Source organism: Chelon labrosus (genome assembly GCF_963514085.1).
Source record: "Chelon labrosus genome assembly, chromosome: 24".
NCBI classification, from domain to species: domain Eukaryota; kingdom Metazoa; phylum Chordata; class Actinopteri; order Mugiliformes; family Mugilidae; genus Chelon; species Chelon labrosus.
Window position 1 is genome coordinate 9,754,954 of NC_140357.1, and position 25,723 is coordinate 9,780,676.

Here is a 25,723-nt window from a genome sequence, read left to right on the forward strand (position 1 = left end):
ACTGTAGGTACCGTGTTCTTTTCTCTGTAGGCCTCATTCGGTTTTCTGTAAACAGTAGAATGACGTGCTTTGCTAAAAAGCTCAACCTTAGTCTCATCTGTCCACAAAACATTGTCCCAGAAGGATTGAGGCTTACTCAGGTATGTTCTTGCAAACTGCAGTCTTGCTTTTTTATGCCTCCGTGTCAGAAGTGGGGTTCTCCTCGGCCTCCTGCCATAGCGCTTCATCTCATTCAGACGACGACGTATTGTTCGAGCTGACACCGTTGCACCCTGAGTCTGCAAGACAGCCTGAATTTGTGTGGAAGTTGACTGAGGTTGTTTATCCACCATTCGAACAATCCTGCGTTGCATTCTTGCATCAATTTTTCTCTTTCGTCCACGTCCAGGGAGATTTGCCACAGTTCCATGGGTTAAAAACTTCTTGATTATATTGCGCACAGTTGACAAAGGAACTTTAAGATCTCTGGAGATTGACTTGTAACCTTGAGATTGTTGATATTTTTCCACAATTTTGCTTCTTAAGTCCTCAGACAATTCTCGCCTCTTCTTTCTCTTCTCCATGCTTGGTGTGGCATACACAGGCAAACAACACAAAGGTTGAGTCAACTTTTATACATTCCAACTGGCTTCAGTTTTGATTTCTATATTGCCAGCACCTGTTACTTGCCACAGGTGAGTTTAAATGAGGATCACATGCTTGAAATGAAATTATTTACCCACAGTTTTAATAGGGTGCCAATGATTTTGTCCAGTCAATTTTTGAGTTTTGTGTAAAATTATGTCAAATTTGGCTTTTTTCTTCTGTTTTTTTGTGTTGTCCCAATGCACTTAAAGGAAATAAACGTGTGTACCAAAACATTTGTAATTTCAACACTTTTTCTGGGAGAAATGGTGCATTTTCTGGAAAAGTTCCAGGGGTGCCAATACTTTCGTCCATGACTGTAACGACATTACAGATTATGGAAGAACGGGTCGGGACAACACTTCTTGTTTCCGATTGGACAGAACCCGTGCTAAAATATAAGCTGAGGATGTAGCTGCCCCGTCTCCTCAGTCCCAACTCCTTCAACCGTGCTTTCAGGGCTCCCGAGGGACACGTCAATGTCATGATGGGTCACGAATCACATAACATGTATGTCCTCTTACAAAATATTCCTCTATAAACTCCATCTCGTCCTCCATTCTTTCCAACGCGGTTTAAAACTCGTGCACGGACACAGCCGAGTAGAAACAGGAAGTGGCGTTACACTGTCGGGTTCTGTCCAATCAGGCAGGACAGTCCGGGCCTCGTGCACAGACTTGCATGGATTTCCTTCTGAGACGTGTGAAACGTGGCGCCCGCTCAGATCCAGAAGAACATTTCCTTTGTACGTTCCTCTTTTAAATATGGAAATTATATTTAAACTGACCCTGCACCTGAGATTCCCCTCTCGGCACGCATCAGAAAATGAAAACGTAAGAGCGAGTAAGACGGGGGGGAAAAAAGGAAAGGAAAAACTTCACAGAAAGCGAACTGGAGACGAAACGTTTCCCGTTGATACAAACACAAATTCATCACGTGACAGCGCTTTGTGGTAGAGCCTGAAACAGACGCAAAAATTCACATGGTGTTTAAACCTGATGTAACACTTGGTCTGCAACTGAACAGCTGTGCAGAGAAACTTCCCCACACCTTAAATGTAAGTGACTTTAGTTTTATACTTTCATTTTAAATGTAATCTAACACTTACTTTGCAGAATGTTGCAGAGGAAATGTGGTTATTTAACTTCCTTATATTATATGTGGAGATGCATCGTATGCCTCGACTCAAACACTTTTTGTTAAAATTAGCGGTTTTCAAACTTAACCCTTGTACAAAGCTGACTTCTCCACAGCTGCTGTGTAAATGTAGGAGCTTGAAAGACGGCACTCGTTCGTTTGAACTCAAAAAGTTGTTCATTTATTTCATCAGGGCAGATGTCGACAGTCTCAGACAATGAATGTTTCTTTTTTATACGTTTTATTTTTTAATCCCAAGACAACTGGGGAATCATTTCACCAGCTGAACTGGATAAAGGCGTCAAACAAAACATAAAAACTGTCAAATGATCTTAAAAAAATAAGATTAACATTTCTTTTTTTGAGACCCGCTGATGTTTTATCATGTGATATAAATGTATGACAAAAAAAAGACATAAAAACTAAAACAGGAAAATATATATATACAGGCTCCAGTCTCTTAGTCATCATCTTCCTCTTCCTCCTTGACCTTTTTCTTCTTCTTCTTCTTCTTCTTTTCTGTTGACTGGACAGAAACAGGAGAGCAGTTTAAATAAAAACATTTTAAACTTTTAAATAGAAATAAACCATATTCACATCTCTGTAAAATCGCTACCTCAGCTACTGGCGCCACCTCTTCTTCCTCCTCTTCCTCCTCTGCTTTCTTGTCCTTCTTTTTCTTCTTCTTTTTCTTGGGGGTCTCTTCCGTTTCTTCTTCTACTTCTAAAAAATAACAAAAAAACAAAAAACAAAAAAAACACCATTAGCGTCATGAATCTCTAATAAGACAAAAAAAAAAAAAAGCTTCATCAGATTCACACACACACACACACCTTCTGTCTGTGGTTCCTTTTTGGCCTTTTTGGATTTTACCGCCGGTGTGACGGGTTCTTCTTCCTCCTCCTCCTCTACCTCCTCAAACTTCCTCTTCTTCGAGGTGGAGGGAATAGTCGAGTCGCCGGACGGATCGTAGACTCTCACCTCGCTGTGGAGGGGAAAACGCAGATATTTAAAGGTGACAGAGAATGAAAAAACGTTTTTACCTTGTCTTAGTTGAATAACGGTAGTCTGCCCGCATTCACGAACATACGAAAAGTGCTAGACATTCTGAACATCTCCGTTTCATAGAAATTCCTCCTTTAGAAATGTCAGCCAGAAAATGGCCCAATCTGAACAACGGATACATATTACGTAACATGTATCTTACTGCCCCCCCACTCTCATTCAATTCCCTCCCCTTCAAAATAATTTGCATACATCCGCCCTCTCGCCTCCAACGGGAAGTACATTGCAGCAGTGCTTGCGGAGTTCAAGGCGAAATGGCGAGTCGCGTTCCGAGGTGTGCTCTTCCAGGCTGTGCAAGCGGTGTGCAAACTTTCCATTACATTCCCACCGAAAGAAATGCACGAGATGCGTGGCTGCTGTTCATTTATAATCGGATTCCAACTACATTCAACCACAGACTGCGACTTCGTTTGTGAACGGCAGTCTATGGCGAAAGATAAATTATTTTCTGGTCCCGATCGACTTGTGCCTTGGATTATACATATGTTGTTTTTCAGAATAAAAAATGATTTTACATGTCAAGAATGTCACAGTTTGTCGCAAGATAGTTCAGTAAAACGCTATGGAAAATACGTAATTAAACGAACTACAAGTCCCGCATGCTGGCGCGTACAGAACCGACCAAAACTCCCTTCGGTAAGTAGAGGGGCGGGACTTCGGCTCTCTATAGCGAAGTTTACATTCTTTTGAGTGGCAGCAAATGCAGCCAATCAGCGTCAAGTGCTTGCATTTCATAATGAGGTTGCCAGTTAAGCCCGAAGGGGCGCCAAATAGGTGCAAAACCACGCGTTTAAAATCCCCCACCCTAATATAGCTTTCTGAGAGAGGTTTTTAGGAAGCTTCTAAGGCATTACAGACCCAACCAAAATTTTGTTGTCTGCATGTCACATCACAGATCAAGGATAAATACCCCGTTCAATCATTCTATGTCACATTCAAGACGCTGAGTTATTTGCTTTCTCCCTAAACGTGGTGAACTCCCTGTCGTTTCTCTGACAATAATGTAAAGACTTTCACTCGCCTCTTGTGGTGGTACTTGTCTGCCTTCGCCATGGCTTTGCCTGTGCCGCTGATTCTTCGGATCTGAAAGGAAAATGTCGAGATCAGACGTTATTTCATCAGGACGGCACAATATTTTAGAAGAAACTGCACGAATGTGGACGGGGTAACACTTCAAAAAGCTGCACTCACTCCTTTGTCCTCCAGCTGGCGCAGTCTGGCCTCCAGCTTGGCCCGGTTCTCCACACCCATTTCTGCGTTGGTGTCCTCCCCGAGGGCGTCGTAGCGGATGGCGAGGGACGCTTTAGCCGCCAGCATTCTGGAGATCTGTGACAGGAAACAAGAGCTTGTGTTTAGTCTCTAAAAACGTAAACCAGAGCTACAGCTTAAATCAAAAAGCATCCACGCTTCTGAACTCACCTTGCCCTTGTTCTTGGCTGTAGTCTGACCCACCAGAGAGGCGTGGTAGATGAGACCGTACTTGGGTGTGTCCTTGCGCGTCTTCAAGGCTCTGAACAAAGCCTTCTCTGCGCCGAGGATCTGCACCGTAGAGGCCGGGTGCTTCGCCAGATTCAGAAGGGAGCCTTTAACCGATAAATAACACGAGTGAACACAATATTCTCACAGGTACGTGATTACAGCTGCTCTGTATTTGAGCTCAGATGAGGTAGTGACTTAAAAGCATCAGGTGTTTTCAGGAAAGCGACGTAATGTCGTCATCATCACCGCTCGGCTGGTTTTCTCTCTTTTTATTTTTGGTTCGTTTGTGGATGTTTACCTGCGTGTGAGATGAGACGAGCCCCGACCAGCTCGCCCACCATCACCGTCAGATTGGGGGCGATCGCCATCATCCGGTTCTTGAGGTAGTCGTAGAGCTGAGCGCGGTAATCTGTAATCTCAATCACCTGCAGAACAGAAAAGATTATTTTTTACTTTCCAGCCGCCAGCTTTTAATTAAACTTTATTATTATTATTATTTAAGAGGAGGCGCGGCGGTTCAGATGAGGTAGTGACTAAAAAAACCCCACATGAACTGATTCAGGGAAAAAGACAACTGTCGTCATCATCACCACTCGCCGCGCCGAGCCCCGGGACGAAACGGGGCTGCGTACCTGATCGCACAGGTGCCGGATGTTGCCGATGTCCTGTTCCGACACTTCCGTTCCCATGGAGATCTCGGCGGCCAGTTTGACCTCGGCCTCGATCTCTTCGGGGAGGACGTCCGAGAGGTCGGAGCCCGCCACGTTCGTGCGGTCGCCTGGAGAGACGCGGAAAAAGGGAAGAAATGTCTCGGTGACGAACTTAGCTGCAGTTCCTCTAGCGGCCACTTGAGGCTCTCTACAGGTTGTGTTACTTTAAACATGCATCTAAAAGACAGTTGTGTGTGTAAATGCAGATTCTTTTTACCGATTTTGCGGACGGCTTTGCAGTACGCCAAATTATCCGTGACGATTTTCCCCAGCTCGGGGAAGTGCCAGCCGTACCACTCTCTGCAGCGCATGATGTAGTTGTTGAGCTCTTTGTCCAAATCGTCCAGAAGAGCTGAAGACAAAGTAAAGACAGGTCAGTCTGGACGATAATCACACACTACCATATGAACAGCTTATTCTTAAAGGAGTCCTAGAATCAAAACCACATTTACGTTGTTCCTGTTGAATTTAGGCTCCGAGTGGTGTCTAAGGACCACACCAAAAACTTCACCGCCTTCTCCAGCCTGCTTTCGTATGCAAATTCAAAATTAGAAACGGCCGTGTTGAAATGGGCAAATCTGAACAGAGCTCCGATATTACGTAATAGGCGCCCAGCCCTTTTGGATACACCCTCTCTCATTTGCATGTTCCAGCCCACTGTAAGGGCGGAGGCGTTAGCTAGCTAGCCCCAGCGACAGCTAACCGCAGTTTCTGTCAAGAGTGATACGGTATGTCGGACTATGCGTGTAATGTTCCAGGATGTTTGGGGCAGGTCAAGACTCTACACAGACTTCCCCAAGAACTCAACTGTCAGCGGGAATGGTTGATGTTCATTTACAACCGCGTTCCACAGAGCTTCAACCCGAGGTTGGTAGTTTGTTCTGCCCACTTCACCCCGGAGTGTTTCTCCAACCTCGGACAGTATCAAGCCGGCTTTGCACAGCGCCTGAAATTAAACCCAGGATCAGTGCCAGCGATTTTGACACCACAGCAGACATCCGTAAGTATCACGCTAGGATTTCGTGTGTTTTGTGTGTCGTTAATGACTAATGTATCAGCTATTAGCCATAGTAGCTATCTGTATATGATTTGGCTAGCTATCTCTACGGCTATCAGTTTGATGTCTTGCGTTTTTGTGACTAGTTTGTATTACAAATGGCCGGTTATGGTTAAGGATATGTTTTTCCCTGGTTTTTCCCTGTTTGTGGACCATTTGTGGCAATGCAATCGATCACCTGTTGTCATTATATGGATTGAAAACTAAGTTTGCCCGGCTCGAAAAATACAGGGCAGAATTAGTGTTGCTAATTGGCATAGCGTTTGCTAACGCCGACGAATTCGACTAATTTCTTTCTCAGCAGTAAACGTAGTTCGGTTAGCTATCGATAGCTTTGGCTCTAGCTTCAGCCCGGTGGATTAGGCCAATCAGCTTTCAGGATATGTGGGCCAATCAGCCTTTGGGTAAACTGGCCAATCAGCACGCAGCTCATTTCATTATTCATGAACTTGCTGAGTGGGCGGGAAAAACAAACTGTTTCATTGCAGGGCTTATTTATGACCTTGTATTAGGCTCTCTAGCAGTGCTCCTGGGGCGTTTTCAGCCCCACAAATTTACATATGCCATTATTTAGGCTCAAAGATCAATTCCTAATGGTCAAAAAATGTGTTCTAGGACTCCTTTAAATGGCTTTGACTGTTTGTTTAACACTTACAAATGGCTTGAACAATCATAGTGTCCACTTTGTCTGGACTGAACTTCAGCTTGTAGCGGGACAAACTGAAAACCACAAGAAAAAACACATTAATTTTTCAGGTTTTGTTGGTTAAAAGCAGGATTTTTAATAAATTATTTCAGTCTGTTGCCTCAGTGGTAGTGACGAATGCTGAAGAAAATCTACAGGGACATTTCAGACAGCAAATGTAATCACAGGCAGTGGTTGCGGAGGTGGAGCGTTAACAGCGCCCTCTCACCTGTGAGCCAACCCCAGAGACATGGCGCTGATCTCCCTGGCAGGAAGCCCGGTGATGAGGTGCTCCATCTGGCTCCGGATGCACCTCATGAGCTCGGCCACCGCGGGGCTGTGGACGCAGCTCAGCTCCAGCTTGTCCTGAACAACCACAGTCGATTTTAGACACGACCCTGAGACAAACGACCACGGTAAATCTAACGCGGCTTACTTTGATGACGCCGCCGAGTTTGGCGTCGCTGATGGCCAGCTGCTCGTGGGCTTCCTTGGCGACGACTTTCTTCAGAACTTTCTTCAGGCTCTTGCCGATCTTCCCCTCGACGAGGGCGGTGGCGGCTGAAAGACAGCGTTAGGAACACAATATTAGGAGTGACGTTTACTGAAAAAGCTTTTAGTCAAACATAAGAGAGACAGTTGTCATTACCCACTATATCCTGCAGGGGGCAGTAATATCACCAGTAAACCAAAAACTTAGATAGAAGTTGAAGTTTTACCCATTATTATGAGTTTAAATGTGTACTAAAGGAAGTTCTGATAATTTTTTAATCAAATTGACTCCTCAGAAACAGTTGTTAATTAATTGTGGCGTCAGGAGTAGTGACGTTTACTGTGAATCACCTGCTAAGGCCTCTGTTGTGTCCTGGAACTTCTCAAAGTGCTTCAGCTTCACACTAAAAACAGGCAAAAGAAAGAATAAAGTCAAGTTTTATCCACTAAAAACAAAGTCCAAATAAATCCTTGAAGTAAAAGCTGTTGACATGTTTAAAAGCAGTACGGACGCTTACATCTTGTGGGCTTTCTCAGGAGTTTCAAACTCCTTGTACAGGCTGTCGACCTGTTGCAGCTTGGACTCATCGAGGACCTGAAAGACAATTTTAAAGTTTCACCCATTATTACGAGTTTAAATGTGTATTAGAGGAAGTTCTGTTCATTTTTAATCAAAAAATGAACAGAAGAGAAAATACAATCAGCACAGACGAGCTTGACTAATTCAGCTTATTGCCTCAACACTATCCCAGTGTTTGGTCCCTGCATCTCGTCGCAAAACACGCACGTTTAGCTTAAAATAAAACAAAAATGGAGGGATTGCAGATGTTCTCAAGCAATCAACAGCTTCGTACGTGCCTCTACTAATAATTAAACAAATATTCGATTGATATTTTAATAGATTTTTAACAGCAGCCTCATCTAGTATCTGATAAAGGCTGTGAAAAGTAAGAGTAGCGCATGCCCTCGATGCGCACACGTGGTTACGGGGCCTTTAGCTCGCCAACTTACCGTTAGCCCGCGATAAAGCAAAATAAACTTACGTACAGTGAAAATATAATGCTAATAAAGTGCGCATTCACGTAATTAGGAAGTAAAACACATATTTTCCACTTCCCACCAACAGTAACGTTAACTACCACTCAAACGGCATGGTGTCGGTGACTAACGGTTAAGCTATTTTAGGCTAACTCACGTTACCAACGGGCGAAAACGGTCAATTTCAACTGACAGGAATAAATTGGTGAATGCTTACTTTGAATATAGCATATCCAGCAGCGGTTTCAAATAAAACGAGCATTTTCGCAGCTCCTAGGTTTTTTTTTTATTTTTTCTCTCCCTCTCTACGGAGGGTCTTCGGATTCACCTCAACACGCCACCTGGTTCTCAAACTGAAGCACACGCGACGTACAGAGAGAGAGCACCAGGAAACCAATTGGGTTGCCAAGTCTGCCCCCGTCTGGCAAAATCACCCGATTTCGTACGATATCGTTTGCATTTCAGCTGTTTTTAATCACGCTACACGCATTTTCTATGTTTAGCAAAAGTCATCATTACCGGTATATGTTGTTTAATTATTATCCGAATTTTGGCGACATTACAGCGCTGTGAAATATATCTGCATCGTCAAAAAGCACGGACGTACACGGCGGCGGCGTGTCATCTGTTTCTACGGCGCTATATACACGCGTAAATGCTTCATATACTATTTATTTATTACGTTATTGATAAAGCATGTCTGCCGAGACAAATATGAGAACGCTTTCACACATTTGGACATCAAATTCCTCGGAGGTTTTCGCTACATTTTTGGCAACCCGACGTAGACGTTTACACGAAAGCTCGCGAGAACTTGTCCGTTAAAATCTCAGATAAAACTAACATCTGTTTAGTATTTTTTTTCTTTTTAATAACATTTCCACTAAACTAGCATACCCGTATTGGAATGAATATTATAATTTTTTAATTTTCTTTTTGTTTTTTTAGCTTTTCGTTAATCAATGTTCTTCCTGTGTTTGCGGAAGTGACGACATGCCATGTTAACGCTGCCGTCACTGGCCACTTCATGAGGGACTCTCTTACTCTAATTTTGCCGTGTGTCACCGTGCATTTTTCCTTGGGGATCAATAAAAGTTATCTTATCTCTCTTAGCTTTTTAGTTTCTCTCGGGCTATAGAGTTATAGAGTCTAATTTTTAAAAAGTGTAATATCGAGGTAATCTACATCACAAAATGCATTAGTTTCTTTCGAGACATGCAACGATGAGTTTTCCCTCTTTGAGCCTCTGGCCTCACATATACTCTCAATAGAAGTTGAAGTTTTACCCATTATTATGAGTTTAAATGTGTACTAAAGGAAGTTCTGTTCATTTTTTAATCAAATTGACTCCTCAGAAACAGTTGTTAATTAACTGTGGCGTCAGGAGTAGTGACGTTTACTGTGAATCACCTGCTAAGGCCTCTGTTGTGTCCTGGAACTTCTCAAAGTGCTTCAGCTTCACACTAAAAACAGGCAAAAGAAAGAATAAAGTCGAGTTTTATCCACTAAAAACAAAGTAAAAGCTGTTAACATGTTTAAAAGCAGTACGGACGCTTACATCTTGTGGGCTTTCTCAGGAGTTTCAAACTCCTTGTACAGGCTGTCGACCTGTTGCAGCTTGGACTCATCGAGGACCTGAAACGCAATTTTTAAAGTTGCATTTAAAAAGAGAAAATACAATCAGGACAGACGAGCTTGACTAATTCAGCTTCTTGCCTCAACACTATCCCAGTGTTTGGTCCCTGCATCTAGTAGCACAGACACGCACATTTAGCTTAAAATAAAACAAAAATGGAGGGATTGCAGATGTTCTCAAGCAATCGACAGCTTCGTACGTGCCTCTACTAATAATTAAACAAATATTCGATTTATATTTGAATAGATTTTAACAGCAGCCTCATCTAGTATCTGATAAAGGCTGTGAAAAGTAAGAGTAGCGCATGCCCTCAATGCGCACACGTGGTTACAGGGCCTTTAGCTCGCTAACTTACCGTTAGCCCGCGATAAAGCAAAATAAACTTACGTACAATGAAAATATAATGCTAATAAAGTGCGCATTCACGTAATTAGGAAGTAAAACACATATTTTCCACTTCCCACCAACAGTAACGTTAACTACGACTCATGCTGTCGGCGACTAACGGTTAAGCTATTTTAGGCTAGCTCACGTTACCAACGGGCGAAAACGGTCAATTTCAAACTGACAGGAATAAATTGGTGAATGCTTACTTTGAATATAGCATATCCAGCAGCGGTTTCAAATAAAACGAGCATTTTCGCAGCTCCTAGGTTTTTTTTTAAATGCACTGCTACCCCTCTCTGCGGAGAGCCTTTCGGGTTCACCTCACCACGCCGCTTGCTTCTCAAACTGAAGCACACGCGACGTACAGAGAGAGAGCACCAGGAAACGGCTGGGTTGCCAATTCCGCCCACATCCGGCGATATCACCCGATTTCATACGTGATCGTTTGCGTTTCAGCTGTTTTTAATCACGCCACACGCATTTTCTATGTTTAACAAAAGTTAACATCACCGGTATATATTGTTTAATTATCATACCAATTTTGGCGACATTACAGCGCTGTGAAATATATCTGCATCGTCAAAAAGCACAGACTTAAACTCCGGTGGCGTGTCATCTGTTTTTACAGCGCTATATACACGCATAAATGCTTTATATATTATTTATTTATTACGTTATTAATAAAGCATGTCTGCTGAGGCAAATATGAGAACGCTTTCACACATTTGGACATCAAATTCCTCGGAGGTTTTCGCTACATTTTTGGTAACCCCACGTAGACGTTTACACGAAAGCTCGCGATAACCTGTCCGTTAAAATCTCAGATAAAACTAACATCTGTTTAGTTTTTTTTTTCTTTTTAATAACATTTCCACTAAACTAGCATACCCGTATTGGAATGAATATTATAATTTTTTAATTTTCTTTTTGTTTTTTTAGCTTTTCGTTAATCAATGTTCTTCCTGTGTTTGCGGAAGTGACGACATGCCATGTTAACGCTGCCGTCACTGGCCACTTCATGAGGGACTCTCTTACTCTAATTTTGCCGTGTGTCACCGTGCATTTTTCCTTGGGGATCAATAAAAGTTATCTTATCTCTCTTAGCTTTTTAGTTTCTCTCGGGCTATAGAGTTATAGAGTCTAATTTTTAAAAAGTGTAATATCGAGGTAATCTACATCACAAAATGCATTAGTTTCTTTCGAGACATGCAACGATGAGTTTTCCCTCTTTGAGCCTCTGGCCTCACATATACTCTCAATAGAAGTTGAAGTTTTACCCATTATTATGAGTTTAAATGTGTACTAAAGGAAGTTCTGTTCATTTTTTAATCAAATTGACTCCTCAGAAACAGTTGTTAATTAACTGTGGCGTCAGGAGTAGTGACGTTTACTGTGAATCACCTGCTAAGGCCTCTGTTGTGTCCTGGAACTTCTCAAAGTGCTTCAGCTTCACACTAAAAACAGGCAAAAGAAAGAATAAAGTCGAGTTTTATCCACTAAAAACAAAGTAAAAGCTGTTAACATGTTTAAAAGCAGTACGGACGCTTACATCTTGTGGGCTTTCTCAGGAGTTTCAAACTCCTTGTACAGGCTGTCGACCTGTTGCAGCTTGGACTCATCGAGGACCTGAAACGCAATTTTTAAAGTTGCATTTAAAAAGAGAAAATACAATCAGGACAGACGAGCTTGACTAATTCAGCTTCTTGCCTCAACACTATCCCAGTGTTTGGTCCCTGCATCTAGTAGCACAGACACGCACATTTAGCTTAAAATAAAACAAAAATGGAGGGATTGCAGATGTTCTCAAGCAATCAACAGCTTCGTACGTGCCTCTACTAATAATTAAACAAATATTCGATTTATATTTGAATAGATTTTAACAGCAGCCTCATCTAGTATCTGATAAAGGCTGTGAAAAGTAAGAGTAGCGCATGCCCTCAATGCGCACACGTGGTTACAGGGCCTTTAGCTCGCTAACTTACCGTTAGCCCGCGATAAAGCAAAATAAACTTACGTACAGTGAAAATATAATGCTAATAAAGTGCGCATTCACGTAATTAGGAAGTAAAACACATATTTTCCACTTCCCACCAACAGTAACGTTAACTACGACTCATGCTGTCGGCGACTAACGGTTAAGCTATTTTAGGCTAGCTCACGTTACCAACGGGCGAAAACGGTCAATTTCAAACTGACAGGAATAAATTGGTGAATGCTTACTTTGAATATAGCATATCCAGCAGCGGTTTCAAATAAAACGAGCATTTTCGCAGCTCCTAGGTTTTTTTTTAAATGCACTGCTACCCCTCTCTGCGGAGAGCCTTTCGGGTTCACCTCACCACGCCGCTTGCTTCTCAAACTGAAGCACACGCGACGTACAGAGAGAGAGCACCAGGAAACGGCTGGGTTGCCAATTCCGCCCACATCCGGCGATATCACCCGATTTCATACGTGATCGTTTGCGTTTCAGCTGTTTTTAATCACGCCACACGCATTTTCTATGTTTAACAAAAGTTAACATCACCGGTATATATTGTTTAATTATCATACCAATTTTGGCGACATTACAGCGCTGTGAAATATATCTGCATCGTCAAAAAGCACAGACTTAAACTCCGGTGGCGTGTCTTCTGTTTTTACAGCGCTATATACACGCATAAATGCTTTATATATTATTTATTTATTACGTTATTAATAAAGCATGTCTGCTGAGGCAAATATGAGAACGCTTTCACACATTTGGACATCAAATTCCTCGGAGGTTTTCGCTACATTTTTGGTAACCCCACGTAGACGTTTACACGAAAGCTCGCGATAACCTGTCCGTTAAAATCTCAGATAAAACTAACATCTGTTTAGTATTTTTTTTTTCTTTTTAACAACATTTCCACTAAACTAGCATACCCGCATTGGAATGAATATCACAATTGTTTATTTTATTTTTGTTTTTTTAGCTTTTCGTTAATCAATGTTCTTCCTGTGTTTGCGGAAGTGACGACATGCCATGTGAACGCTGCCGTCACTGGCCACTTCATGAGGGACTCTCTTACTCTGATGTTGCCGTGTGTCACCGTGCATTTTTCCTTGGGGATCAATAAAAGTTATCTTATCTCTCTTAGCTTTTTAGTTTCTCTCGGGCTATAGAGTTATAGAGTCTAATTTTTAAAAAGTGTAATATCGAGGTAATCTACATCACAAAATGCATTAGTTTCTTTCGAGACATGCAACGATGAGTTTTCCCTCTTTGAGCCTCTGGCCTCACATATACTCTCAATAGAAGTTGAAGTTTTACCCATTATTATGAGTTTAAATGTGTACTAAAGGAAGTTCTGTTCATTTTTTAATCAAATTGACTCCTCAGAAACAGTTGTTAATTAACTGTGGCGTCAGGAGTAGTGACGTTTACTGTGAATCACCTGCTAAGGCCTCTGTTGTGTCCTGGAACTTCTCAAAGTGCTTCAGCTTCACACTAAAAACAGGCAAAAGAAAGAATAAAGTCGAGTTTTATCCACTAAAAACAAAGTAAAAGCTGTTAACATGTTTAAAAGCAGTACGGACGCTTACATCTTGTGGGCTTTCTCAGGAGTTTCAAACTCCTTGTACAGGCTGTCGACCTGTTGCAGCTTGGACTCATCGAGGACCTGAAACGCAATTTTTAAAGTTGCATTTAAAAAGAGAAAATACAATCAGGACAGACGAGCTTGACTAATTCAGCTTCTTGCCTCAACACTATCCCAGTGTTTGGTCCCTGCATCTAGTAGCACAGACACGCACATTTAGCTTAAAATAAAACAAAAATGGAGGGATTGCAGATGTTCTCAAGCAATCAACAGCTTCGTACGTGCCTCTACTAATAATTAAACGAATATTCGATTTATATTTGAATAGATTTTAACAGCAGCCTCATCTAGTATCTGATAAAGGCTGTGAAAAGTAAGAGTAGCGCATGCCCTCAATGCGCACACGTGGTTACAGGGCCTTTAGCTCGCTAACTTACCGTTAGCCCGCGATAAAGCAAAATAAACTTACGTACAGTGAAAATATAATGCTAATAAAGTGCGCATTCACGTAATTAGGAAGTAAAACACATATTTTCCACTTCCCACCAACAGTAACGTTAACTACGACTCATGCTGTCGGCGACTAACGGTTAAGCTATTTTAGGCTAGCTCACGTTACCAACGGGCGAAAACGGTCAATTTCAAACTGACAGGAATAAATTGGTGAATGCTTACTTTGAATATAACATATCCAGCAGCGGTTTCAAATAAAACGAGCATTTTCGCAGCTCCTAGGTTTTTTTTTAAATGCACTGCTACCCCTCTCTGCGGAGAGCCTTTCGGGTTCACCTCACCACGCCGCTTGCTTCTCAAACTGAAGCACACGCGACGTACAGAGAGAGAGCACCAGGAAACGGCTGGGTTGCCAATTCCGCCCACATCCGGCGATATCACCCGATTTCATACGTGATCGTTTGCGTTTCAGCTGTTTTTAATCACGCCACACGCATTTTCTATGTTTAACAAAAGTTAACATCACCGGTATATATTGTTTAATTATCATACCAATTTTGGCGACATTACAGCGCTGTGAAATATATCTGCATCGTCAAAAAGCACAGACTTAAACTCCGGCGGCGTGTCATCTGTTTTTACAGCGCTATATACACGCATAAATGCTTTATATATTATTTATTTATTACGTTATTAATAAAGCATGTCTGCTGAGGCAAATATGAGAACGCTTTCACACATTTGGACATCAAATTCCTCGGAGGTTTTCGCTACATTTTTGGCAACCCGACGTCGACGTTTACACGAAAGCTCGCGATAACCTGTCCGTTAAAATCTCAGATAAAACTAACATCTGTTTAGTATTTTTTTTTTCTTTTTAATAACATTTCCACTAAACTAGCATACCCGTATTGGAATGAATATTATAATTTTTTTATTTTCTTTTTGTTTTTTTAGCTTTTCGTTAATCAATGTTCTTCCTGTGTTTGCGGAAGTGACGACATGCCATGTTAACGCTGCCGTCACTGGCCACTTCATGAGGGACTCTCTTACTCTGATGTTGCCGTGTGTCACCGTGCATTTTTCCTTGGGGATCAATAAAAGTTATCTTATCTCTCTTAGCTTTTTAGTTTCTCTCGGGCTATAGAGTTATAGAGTCTAATTTTTAAAAAGTGTAATATCGAGGTAATCTACATCACAAAATGCATTAGTTTCTTTCGAGACATGCAACGATGAGTTTTCCCTCTTTGAGCCTCTGGCCTCACATATACTCTCAATAGAAGTTGAAGTTTTACCCATTATTATGAGTTTAAATGTGTACTAAAGGAAGTTCTGTTCATTTTTTAATCAAATTGACTCCTCAGAAACAGTTGTTAATTAACTGTGGCGTCAGGAGTAGTGACGTTTACTGTGAATCACCTGCTAAGGCCTCTGTTGTGTCCTGGAACTTCTCAAAGTGCTTCAGCTTCACACTAAAAACAGGCAAAAGAAAGAATAAAGTCGAGTTTTATCCACTAAAAACAAAGTAAAAGCTGTTAACATGTTTAAAAGCAGTACGGACGCTTACATCTTGTGGGCTTTCTCAGGAGTTTCAAACTCCTTGTACAGGCTGTCGACCTGTTGCAGCTTGGACTCATCGAGGACCTGAAACGCAATTTTTAAAGTTGCATTTAAAAAGAGAAAATACAATCAGGACAGACGAGCTTGACTAATTCAGCTTCTTGCCTCAACACTATCCCAGTGTTTGGTCCCTGCATCTAGTAGCACAGACACGCACATTTAGCTTAAAATAAAACAAAAATGGAGGGATTGCAGATGTTCTCAAGCAATCAACAGCTTCGTACGTGCCTCTACTAATAATTAAACAAATATTCGATTTATATTTGAATAGATTTTAACAGCAGCCTCATCTAGTATCTGATAAAGGCTGTGAAAAGTAAGAGTAGCGCATGCCCTCAATGCGCACACGTGGTTACAGGGCCTTTAGCTCGCTAACTTACCGTTAGCCCGCGATAAAGCAAAATAAACTTACGTACAGTGAAAATATAATGCTAATAAAGTGCGCATTCACGTAATTAGGAAGTAAAACACATATTTTCCACTTCCCACCAACAGTAACGTTAACTACGACTCATGCTGTCGGCGACTAACGGTTAAGCTATTTTAGGCTAGCTCACGTTACCAACGGGCGAAAACGGTCAATTTCAAACTGACAGGAATAAATTGGTGAATGCTTACTTTGAATATAGCATATCCAGCAGCGGTTTCAAATAAAACGAGCATTTTCGCAGCTCCTAGGTTTTTTTTATTATTATTATTTTTTTTTAAATGCACTGCTACCCCTCTCTGCGGAGAGCCTTTCGGGTTCACCTCACCACGCCGCTTGCTTCTCAAACTGAAGCACACGCGACGTACAGAGAGAGAGCACCAGGAAACGGCTGGGTTGCCAACTCCGCCCACATCCGGCGATATCACCCGATTTCATACGTGATCGTTTGCGTTTCAGCTGTTTTTAATCACGCCACACGCATTTTCTATGTTTAACAAAAGTTAACATCACCGGTATATATTGTTTAATTATTATACCAATTTTGGCGACATTACAGCGCTGTGAAATATATTTGCATTGTCAAAAAGCACAGACTTAAACTGCGGTGGCGTGTCTTCTGTTTTTACAGCGCTATATACACGCATAAATGCTTTATATATTATTTATTTATTAATAATTGGTCCACAATACATGGACCACAAATCCCCACATGATGTCAAAGCAATTATTTCAATTAGTTGGTATCCACTGGAAATATGTGAGTGAAAAAGCTGGGACTTAAGATCTAGGCATTTAATTTGTATTTAAAGACATTATCCAACGCAAAATACAAACAAGCTACCAACTCATAGCTGGACTACTGGGGAATAGATACTTTTGTGCTGATATGAAATATAGTATGTCTCCAGTAAACACAAATTCACTGCAACCCCAACAATATACCACTCTATTTCTATAAAGGAGCTGTTTTTTTGCCTTTTTAATTGAGTGTTTTCGTGTATTTCTTGTTCTACAGTGCACTGCATTTCAAAAGTCTCTCTTATAATTTGGTTTTATTCTGTTTCCTTGTGTTTAAGCCACCCCCAAGGAGCTATGGGCGAGAAAAACAAAATCTCAATAGAAGTTGAAGTTTTACCCATTATTATGAGTTTAAATGTGTACTAAAGGAAGTTCTGTTCATTTTTTAATCAAATTGACTCCTCAGAAACAGTTGTTAATTAACTGTGGCGTCAGGAGTAGTGACGTTTACTGTGAATCACCTGCTAAGGCCTCTGTTGTGTCCTGGAACTTCTCAAAGTGCTTCAGCTTCACACTAAAAACAGGCAAAAGAAAGAATAAAGTCGAGTTTTATCCACTAAAAACAAAGTAAAAGCTGTTAACATGTTTAAAAGCAGTACGGACGCTTACATCTTGTGGGCTTTCTCAGGAGTTTCAAACTCCTTGTACAGGCTGTCGACCTGTTGCAGCTTGGACTCATCGAGGACCTGAAACGCAATTTTTAAAGTTGCATTTAAAAAGAGAAAATACAATCAGGACAGACGAGCTTGACTAATTCAGCTTCTTGCCTCAACACTATCCCAGTGTTTGGTCCCTGCATCTAGTAGCACAGACACGCACATTTAGCTTAAAATAAAACAAAAATGGAGGGATTGCAGATGTTCTCAAGCAATCAACAGCTTCGTACGTGCCTCTACTAATAATTAAACAAATATTCGATTTATATTTGAATAGATTTTAACAGCAGCCTCATCTAGTATCTGATAAAGGCTGTGAAAAGTAAGAGTAGCGCATGCCCTCAATGCGCACACGTGGTTACAGGGCCTTTAGCTCGCTAACTTACCGTTAGCCCGCGATAAAGCAAAATAAACTTACGTACAGTGAAAATATAATGCTAATAAAGTGCGCATTCACGTAATTAGGAAGTAAAACACATATTTTCCACTTCCCACCAACAGTAACGTTAACTACGACTCATGCTGTCGGCGACTAACGGTTAAGCTATTTTAGGCTAGCTCACGTTACCAACGGGCGAAAACGGTCAATTTCAAACTGACAGGAATAAATTGGTGAATGCTTACTTTGAATATAACATATCCAGCAGCGGTTTCAAATAAAACGAGCATTTTCGCAGCTCCTAGGTTTTTTTTTAAATGCACTGCTACCCCTCTCTGCGGAGAGCCTTTCGGGTTCACCTCACCACGCCGCTTGCTTCTCAAACTGAAGCACACGCGACGTACAGAGAGAGAGCACCAGGAAACGGCTGGGTTGCCAATTCCGCCCACATCCGGCGATATCACCCGATTTCATACGTGATCGTTTGCGTTTCAGCTGTTTTTAATCACGCCACACGCATTTTCTATGTTTAACAAAAGTTAACATCACCGGTATATATTGTTTAATTATCATACCAATTTTGGCGACATTACAGCGCTGTGAAATATATCTGCATCGTCAAAAAGCACAGACTTAAACTCCGGCGGCGTGTCATCTGTTTTTACAGCGCTATATACACGCATAAATGCTTTATATATTATTTATTTATTACGTTATTAATAAAGCATGTCTGCTGAGGCAAATATGAGAACGCTTTCACACATTTGGACATCAAATTCCTCGGAGGTTTTCGCTACATTTTTGGCAACCCGACGTCGACGTTTACACGAAAGCTCGCGATAACCTGTCCGTTAAAATCTCAGATAAAACTAACATCTGTTTAGTATTTTTTTTTTCTTTTTAATAACATTTCCACTAAACTAGCATACCCGTATTGGAATGAATATTATAATTTTTTTATTTTCTTTTTGTTTTTTTAGCTTTTCGTTAATCAATGTTCTTCCTGTGTTTGCGGAAGTGACGACATGCCATGTTAACGCTGCCGTCACTGGCCACTTCATGAGGGACTCTCTTACTCTGATGTTGCCGTGTGTCACCGTGCATTTTTCCTTGGGGATCAATAAAAGTTATCTTATCTCTCTTAGCTTTTTAGTTTCTCTCGGGCTATAGAGTTATAGAGTCTAATTTTTAAAAAGTGTAATATCGAGGTAATCTACATCACAAAATGCATTAGTTTCTTTCGAGACATGCAACGATGAGTTTTCCCTCTTTGAGCCTCTGGCCTCACATATACTCTCAATAGAAGTTGAAGTTTTACCCATTATTATGAGTTTAAATGTGTACTAAAGGAAGTTCTGTTCATTTTTTAATCAAATTGACTCCTCAGAAACAGTTGTTAATTAACTGTGGCGTCAGGAGTAGTGACGTTTACTGTGAATCACCTGCTAAGGCCTCTGTTGTGTCCTGGAACTTCTCAAAGTGCTTCAGCTTCACACTAAAAACAGGCAAAAGAAAGAATAAAGTCAAGTTTTATCCACTAAAAACAAAGTAAAAGCTGTTGACATGTTTAAAAGCAGTACGGACGCTTACATCTTGTGGGCTTTCTCAGGAGTTTCAAACTCCTTGTACAGGCTGTCGACCTGTTGCAGCTTGGACTCATCGAGGACCTGAAACGCAATTTTTAAAGTTGCATTTAAAAAGAGAAAATACAATCAGGACAGACGAGCTTGACTAATTCAGCTTCTTGCCTCAACACTATCCCAGTGTTTGGTCCCTGCATCTAGTAGCACAGACATGCACATTTAGCTTAAAATAAAACAAAAATGGAGGGATTGCAGATGTTCTCAAGCAATCGACAGCTTCGTACGTGCCTCTACTAATAATTAAACAAATATTCGATTGATATTTGAATAGATTTTAACAGAAGCCTCATCTAGTATGGGTAAAGTAAAAGTAGAGCGTGCCCTCAATGTGCACACGTGGTTACAGGGCCTTTAGCTCGCTAACTTACCGTTAGCCCGCGATAAAGCAAAATAAACTTACGTACAGTGAAAATATAATGCTAATAAAGTGCGCATTCACGTAATTAGGAAGTAAAACACATATTTTCCACTTCCCACCAACAGTAACGTTAACTACGACTCAAACGGCATGCTGTCGGCGACTAACGGTTAAGCTATTTTAGGCTAGCTCACGTTACCAACGGGCGAAAACGGTCAATTTCAAACTGACAGGAATAAATTGGTGAATGCTTACTTTGAATATAGCATATCCAGCAGCGGTTTCAAATAAAACGAGCATTTTCGCAGCTCCTAGGGTTTTTTTTTATTTTTTTTAAATGCACTGCTACCCCTCTCTACGGAGGGTCTTCGGATTCACCTCAACACGCCACCTGGTTCTGAAACTGAAGCACACGCGACGTACAGAGAGAGAGCACCAGGAAACGGCTGGGTTGCCAACTCCGCCCACATCCGGCGATATCACCCGATTTCATACGTGATCGTTTGCATTTCAGCTGTTTTTAATCACGCTACACGCATTTTCTATGTTTAACAAAAGTGACCGTCAACGGTATATATTGTTTAATTATTATACCAATTTTGGCGATGTTACAGCGCTGTGAAATACATTTGCATCGTCAAAAAGCACGGACGTACACGGCGGTGGCGTGTCTTCTGTTTTTACAGCGCTATATACACGCATAAATGCTTTATATATTATTTATTTATTACGTTATTAATAAAGCATGTCTGCCGAGGCAAATATGAGAACGCTTTCACACATTTGGACATCAAATTCCTCGGATGTTTTCGCTACATTTTTGGCAACCCCACGTAGACGTTTACTCGAAAGCTCGCGATAACCTGTCCGTTAAAATCTCAGATAAAACTAACATCTGTTTAGTATTTTTTTTTTCTTTTTAATAACATTTCCACTAAACTAGCATACCCGTATTGGAATGAATATTATAATTTTTTTATTTTCTTTTTGTTTTTTTTAGCTTTTCGTTAATCAATGTTCTTCCTGTGTTTGCGGAAGTGACGACATGCCATGTGAACGCTGCCGTCACTGGCCACTTCATTAGGGACTCTCTTACTCTAATGTTGCAGTGTGTCACTGTGCATTTTTCCTTGGGGATCAATAAAAGTTATCTTATCTCTCTTAGCTTTTTAGTTTCTCTTGGGCTATAGTTTTAAAAAAGTGTAATATCTAGGTAATCTACATCACAAAAAATGCAATAGTTTCTTTCGAGACATACAACGATGAGTTTTCCCTCTTTGAGCCAGAAAACACCATAATATTGTTATTAACGTATCACTGAGCCCACTTGAGCATAAACACAAGACACATTATTTAACAACCACACACACAGCAACTTATGGCGATAATAAAACCAAAATATGTGAAAGTATGATTTCAAACGATATTATGAAAAACATCACCAACCCATCACCTGTCTGCACAAACACTGATAATGGGAATGGCTAGGCGCTACGTCATCATGTCCAAAAAAGCCACTTCCGTGTCCATTCGCTAATATTCTAACGGTTACGGCGCTCTGTCAAACTGGACTACAACGGCATTAAAATGGTGCAGTGCTGTGTCCCGTGTTGCAATAACAGAAACGACGTGAACAAAACGATCTCTTATTACCGATTTCCCCTCGACGAAAAAGAGAAGAAGAGATGGCTGAAGTTGATACGGTAAGTTGGATCTCAAATGATGAACATTAATAACAAAAATAATAATAATAACCGGCTAGCGATTACTAGCGAGCTAACGTTACTAGCTAGGTACGACAAGCTACTGCTAGCTGTTTGTTTTGTCAGCACTTCGACTTTTACTTAATGTAAGACATTATTTAATGACAGTTCAGTTGTGTAATTTACAGATAATTGGTTAAAATATTTTGTTCTATTTAGTGCTCATGCATTATGTACACGTATGTGGCTAAAGTTCAGAGAAGAAGAGCGACTTCCGTTTTTTTTTTTGGTTTTGTTTTGGGGGCGGAAACCGGAAGGAGAAAGAGTTTTGTGGTTAGGGTTTGGTTGTGTGGTGTGGATGAAAACGGTCGGCACTAAAAAGTTATGAGAAAGAGCTCCTGTGTCTGTTTTTCCTAAAGAGTACACGCTATACCCACGACGCTTACATTAACGTTAGCTCGCTAGCGATGTCTCCCCTTTTGGCGAGAAAAACTACGTTGTCCAAAGCCATTTCCTTTGGTTGAAGAACAGACCTCAGATATGGGAGGGAGTCGAGGCCACACAAGCTGTCACAAGCGGCGAGCACAAATGGAGGCAGGACGCCGGCGTGATGTCACAGTCAGATTCTCTGGTTGGTGGAAAGGTTGATGTTCAGCCGAGAGCAGCAAATATTGTTTGAGCAGTTCACAATGTTTAAAAGCTGTTCCTCAAGGCACCCATAAAATGTTTTAAAAAATGGTGTGGGAATTGGACCTAAAAGGCAGGTTGTGGGGTTTACCTGGGAGAAAACTCGACCAAGTGTCCTTGCATCAACCAGGGCAAAACTCTCCAGTGTTTCCTCAGGTAAAATCAAAGATCCAGGTGTGGCGACAGTTAAAATCTGTTGAGGTAAAAGCCTGGATCTGATATCATCAATTTTACCTCTGAAGTGGTCTGCAAAGTCCTCACAGAGGGTATCTGATGTTGGTTTGTGGGACTTGTTAAAATTACTGTTTGTTAAAAAGTCTATGGTGGAGAAAAGGAAGGCGCAATTACACACATATTTTCCACTTCCCACTAACAGTACCGTTAACTACCACTCAAACGGCATGGAGTCGAGCGAGCCTCAATGTGCACACGTGGTTACAGGGCCTACAGCTGGCTAACTTACCGTTAGCCTGCGCTAAAGCAAAAAACTTACGTGCAGTTAAAATATAATGCGAATAAAGTACGCATTCACGTACCTAAGCGAAATAAACACGTATTTTCCACTTCCCACGAACAGTAATGTTAACTACCACTGAAACGGCATGGTGTCGGTAACTAACGGTTAAGCTAACAAAGGCTAGCTCACATTAGCAACGTGCAAAAACGGTCAATTTCAACTGACACGAATAAGCAGGCGAATACTTACTTTGAATATTCCATATCCAGCAGTGGTCTGGAATAACACGAGCATTTTCACAGCTCCTCGGTTGTTTTTTTTATCCACTGCTTGCTATCTCTGTGGAGAGCCTTTCGGGTTCACCTCACCGCGCCGCTTGCTTCTCAAACTGAATCACACGCGGCAGAGAGAGAGCACCAGAACACTGCTGGGTTGCCAACTCCGCCCACATCCGGCGATATCACCCGATTTCATACGTGATCGTTTGCGTTTCAGCTGTTTTTAATCACGCCACACGCATTTTCTATGTTTAACAAAAGTTAACATCACCGGTATATATTGTTTAATTATCATACCAATTTTGGCGACATTACAGCGCTGTGAAATATATCTGCATCGTCAAAAAGCACAGACTTAAACTGCGGTGGCGTGTCATCTGTTTTTACAGCGCTATATACACGCATAAATGCTTTATATATTATTTATTTATTAATAATTGGTCCACAATACATGGACCACAAATACCCACATGATGTCAAAGCAATTATTTCAATTAGTTGGCCTCCACTGGAAATATGTGAGTGAAAAAGCTGGAACTTAAGATCTAGGCATTTAATTTGTATTTAAAGACATTATCCAACGCAAAATACAAACAAGCTACCAACTCATAGCTGGACTACTGGGGAATAGATACTTTTGTGCTGATATGAAATATAGTATGTCTCCAGTAAACACAAATTCACTGCAACCCCAACAATATACCACTCTATTTCTATAAAGGAGCTGTTTTTTTGCCTTTTTAATTGAGTGTTTTCGTGTATTTCTTGTTCTACAGTGCACTGCATTTCAAAAGTCTCTCTTATAATTTGGTTTTATTCTGTTTCCTTGTGTTTAAGCCACCTCCAAGGAGCTATGGGCGAGAAAAACAAAATCTCAATAGAAGTTGAAGTTTTACCCATTATTATGAGTTTAAATGTGTACTAAAGGAAGTTCTGTTCATTTTTTAATCAAATTGACTCCTCAGAAACAGTTGTTAATTAACTGTGGCGTCAGGAGTAGTGACGTTTACTGTGAATCACCTGCTAAGGCCTCTGTTGTGTCCTGGAACTTCTCAAAGTGCTTCAGCTTCACACTAAAAACAGGCAAAAGAAAGAATAAAGTCAAGTTTTATCCACTAAAAACAAAGTAAAAGCTGTTAACATGTTTAAAAGCAGTACGGACATCTTGTGGGCTTTCTCAGGAGTTTCAAACTCCTTGTACAGGCTGTCGACCTGTTGCAGCTTGGACTCATCGAGGACCTGAAACGCAATTTTTAAAGTTGCATTTAAAAAGAGAAAATACAATCAGGACAGACGAGCTTGACTAATTCAGCTTCTTGCCTCAACACTATCCCAGTGTTTGGTCCCTGCATCTAGTAGCACAGACATGCACATTTAGCTTAAAATAAAACAAAAATGGAGGGATTGCAGATGTTCTCAAGCAATCGACAGCTTCGTACGTGCCTCTACTAATAATTAAACAAATATTCGATTGATATTTGAATAGATTTTTAACAGCAGCCTCATCTAGTATCTGATAAAGGCTGTGAAAAGTAAGAGTAGCGCATGCCCTCAATGCGCACACGTGGTTACAGGGCCTTTAGCTCGCTAACTTACCGTTAGCCCGCGATAAAGCAAAATAAACTTACGTACAGTGAAAATATAATGCTAATAAAGTGCGCATTCACGTAATTAGGAAGTAAAACACATATTTTCCACTTCCCACCAACAGTAACGTTAACTACGACTCAAACGGCATGGTGTCGGCGACTAACGGTTAAGCTATCTTAGGCTAGCTCACGTTACCAACGGGCGAAAACGGTCAATTTCAAACTGACAGGAATAAATTGGTGAATGCTTACTTTGAATATAGCATATCCAGCAGCGGTTTCAAATAAAACGAGCATTTTCGCAGCTCCTAGGTTTTTTTTATTTTTTTAAATGCACTGCTACCCCTCTCTACGGAGGGTCTTCGGATTCACCTCAACACGCCACCTGGTTCTGAAACTGAAGCACACGCGACGTACAGAGAGAGAGCACCAGGAAACGGCTGGGTTGCCAACTCCGCCCACATCCGGCGATATCACCCGATTTCATACGTGATCGTTTGCATTTCAGCTGTTTTTAATCACGCTACACGCATTTTCTATGTTTAACAAAAGTGACCGTCAACGGTACATATTGTTTAATTATCATACGAATTTTGGCGACATTACAGCGCCGTGAAATATATTTGCATCGTCAAAAAGCACGGACGTACACGGCGGCGGCGTGTCATCTGTTTTTACGGCGCTATATTCACGCGTAAATGCTTCATATATTATTTACTTATTACGTTATTAATAAAGCATGTCTGCTGAGGCAAATATGAGAACGCTTTCAGACGTGGACATCAAATTCCACGGGGCTTTT

At 41.1% G+C, this 25,723-nt stretch overlaps 1 protein-coding gene and 5 long non-coding RNA genes across 6 annotated transcripts; all 6 read right to left on the minus strand.

Annotated features, from left to right (window-relative positions):
* Positions 1-1,919: 1,919 nt before the first annotated feature.
* nop58 (NOP58 ribonucleoprotein homolog (yeast)) lies at positions 1,920-8,660 on the minus strand. Its single transcript, XM_084574679.1, has 15 exons — positions 8,505-8,660; positions 7,768-7,844; positions 7,601-7,653; positions 7,194-7,318; positions 6,987-7,123; positions 6,728-6,792; positions 5,233-5,367; positions 4,938-5,083; positions 4,604-4,730; positions 4,246-4,409; positions 4,018-4,152; positions 3,848-3,909; positions 2,595-2,746; positions 2,378-2,484; positions 1,920-2,287 (listed from the first exon to the last, which is right to left on the minus strand). The coding sequence occupies exons 1-15, from the start codon at positions 8,547-8,549 to the stop codon at positions 2,222-2,224; spliced, it is 1,596 nt and encodes a 531-aa protein (XP_084430805.1). The 5' UTR covers positions 8,550-8,660; the 3' UTR covers positions 1,920-2,221.
* Positions 8,661-9,390: 730 nt separating this feature from the next.
* On the minus strand, positions 9,391-10,892 carry LOC311509652. Its single transcript, XR_014699856.1, has 3 exons — positions 10,517-10,892; positions 9,846-9,922; positions 9,391-9,750 (listed from the first exon to the last, which is right to left on the minus strand). It is a non-coding gene; the product is annotated as an uncharacterized lncRNA (long non-coding RNA).
* Positions 10,893-11,404: 512 nt separating this feature from the next.
* On the minus strand, positions 11,405-13,166 carry LOC311509330. Its single transcript, XR_014699824.1, has 3 exons — positions 12,531-13,166; positions 11,860-11,936; positions 11,405-11,764 (listed from the first exon to the last, which is right to left on the minus strand). It is a non-coding gene; the product is annotated as an uncharacterized lncRNA (long non-coding RNA).
* A 1,492-nt stretch (positions 13,167-14,658) lies between these two features.
* LOC311509501 lies at positions 14,659-17,405 on the minus strand. Its single transcript, XR_014699844.1, has 3 exons — positions 16,562-17,405; positions 15,891-15,967; positions 14,659-15,795 (listed from the first exon to the last, which is right to left on the minus strand). It is a non-coding gene; the product is annotated as an uncharacterized lncRNA (long non-coding RNA).
* Positions 17,406-18,564: 1,159 nt separating this feature from the next.
* Positions 18,565-20,677, minus strand: LOC311509654. Its single transcript, XR_014699858.1, has 3 exons — positions 20,463-20,677; positions 19,797-19,873; positions 18,565-19,701 (listed from the first exon to the last, which is right to left on the minus strand). It is a non-coding gene; the product is annotated as an uncharacterized lncRNA (long non-coding RNA).
* A 2,817-nt stretch (positions 20,678-23,494) lies between these two features.
* LOC311509653 lies at positions 23,495-25,250 on the minus strand. Its single transcript, XR_014699857.1, has 3 exons — positions 25,174-25,250; positions 24,495-24,571; positions 23,495-24,405 (listed from the first exon to the last, which is right to left on the minus strand). It is a non-coding gene; the product is annotated as an uncharacterized lncRNA (long non-coding RNA).
* Between the last annotated feature and the right edge of the window lie 473 nt (positions 25,251-25,723).

Excerpts from the sequence above, each read along its gene's own strand:
- nop58 (XM_084574679.1), bottom strand. The coding sequence starts at position 8,549 with ATGCTCGTTTTATTTGAAACCGCTGCTGGATATGCTATATTCAAA. Across the intron at positions 4,731-4,937 it reads TCCGGCACCTGTGCGATCAG|GTGATTGAGATTACAGATTA; the intron begins GTACGCAGCCCC and ends TCTGTTCTGCAG. Across the intron at positions 2,288-2,377 it reads AGGTGGCGCCAGTAGCTGAG|TCAACAGAAAAGAAGAAGAA; the intron begins GTAGCGATTTTA and ends GTTTCTGTCCAG.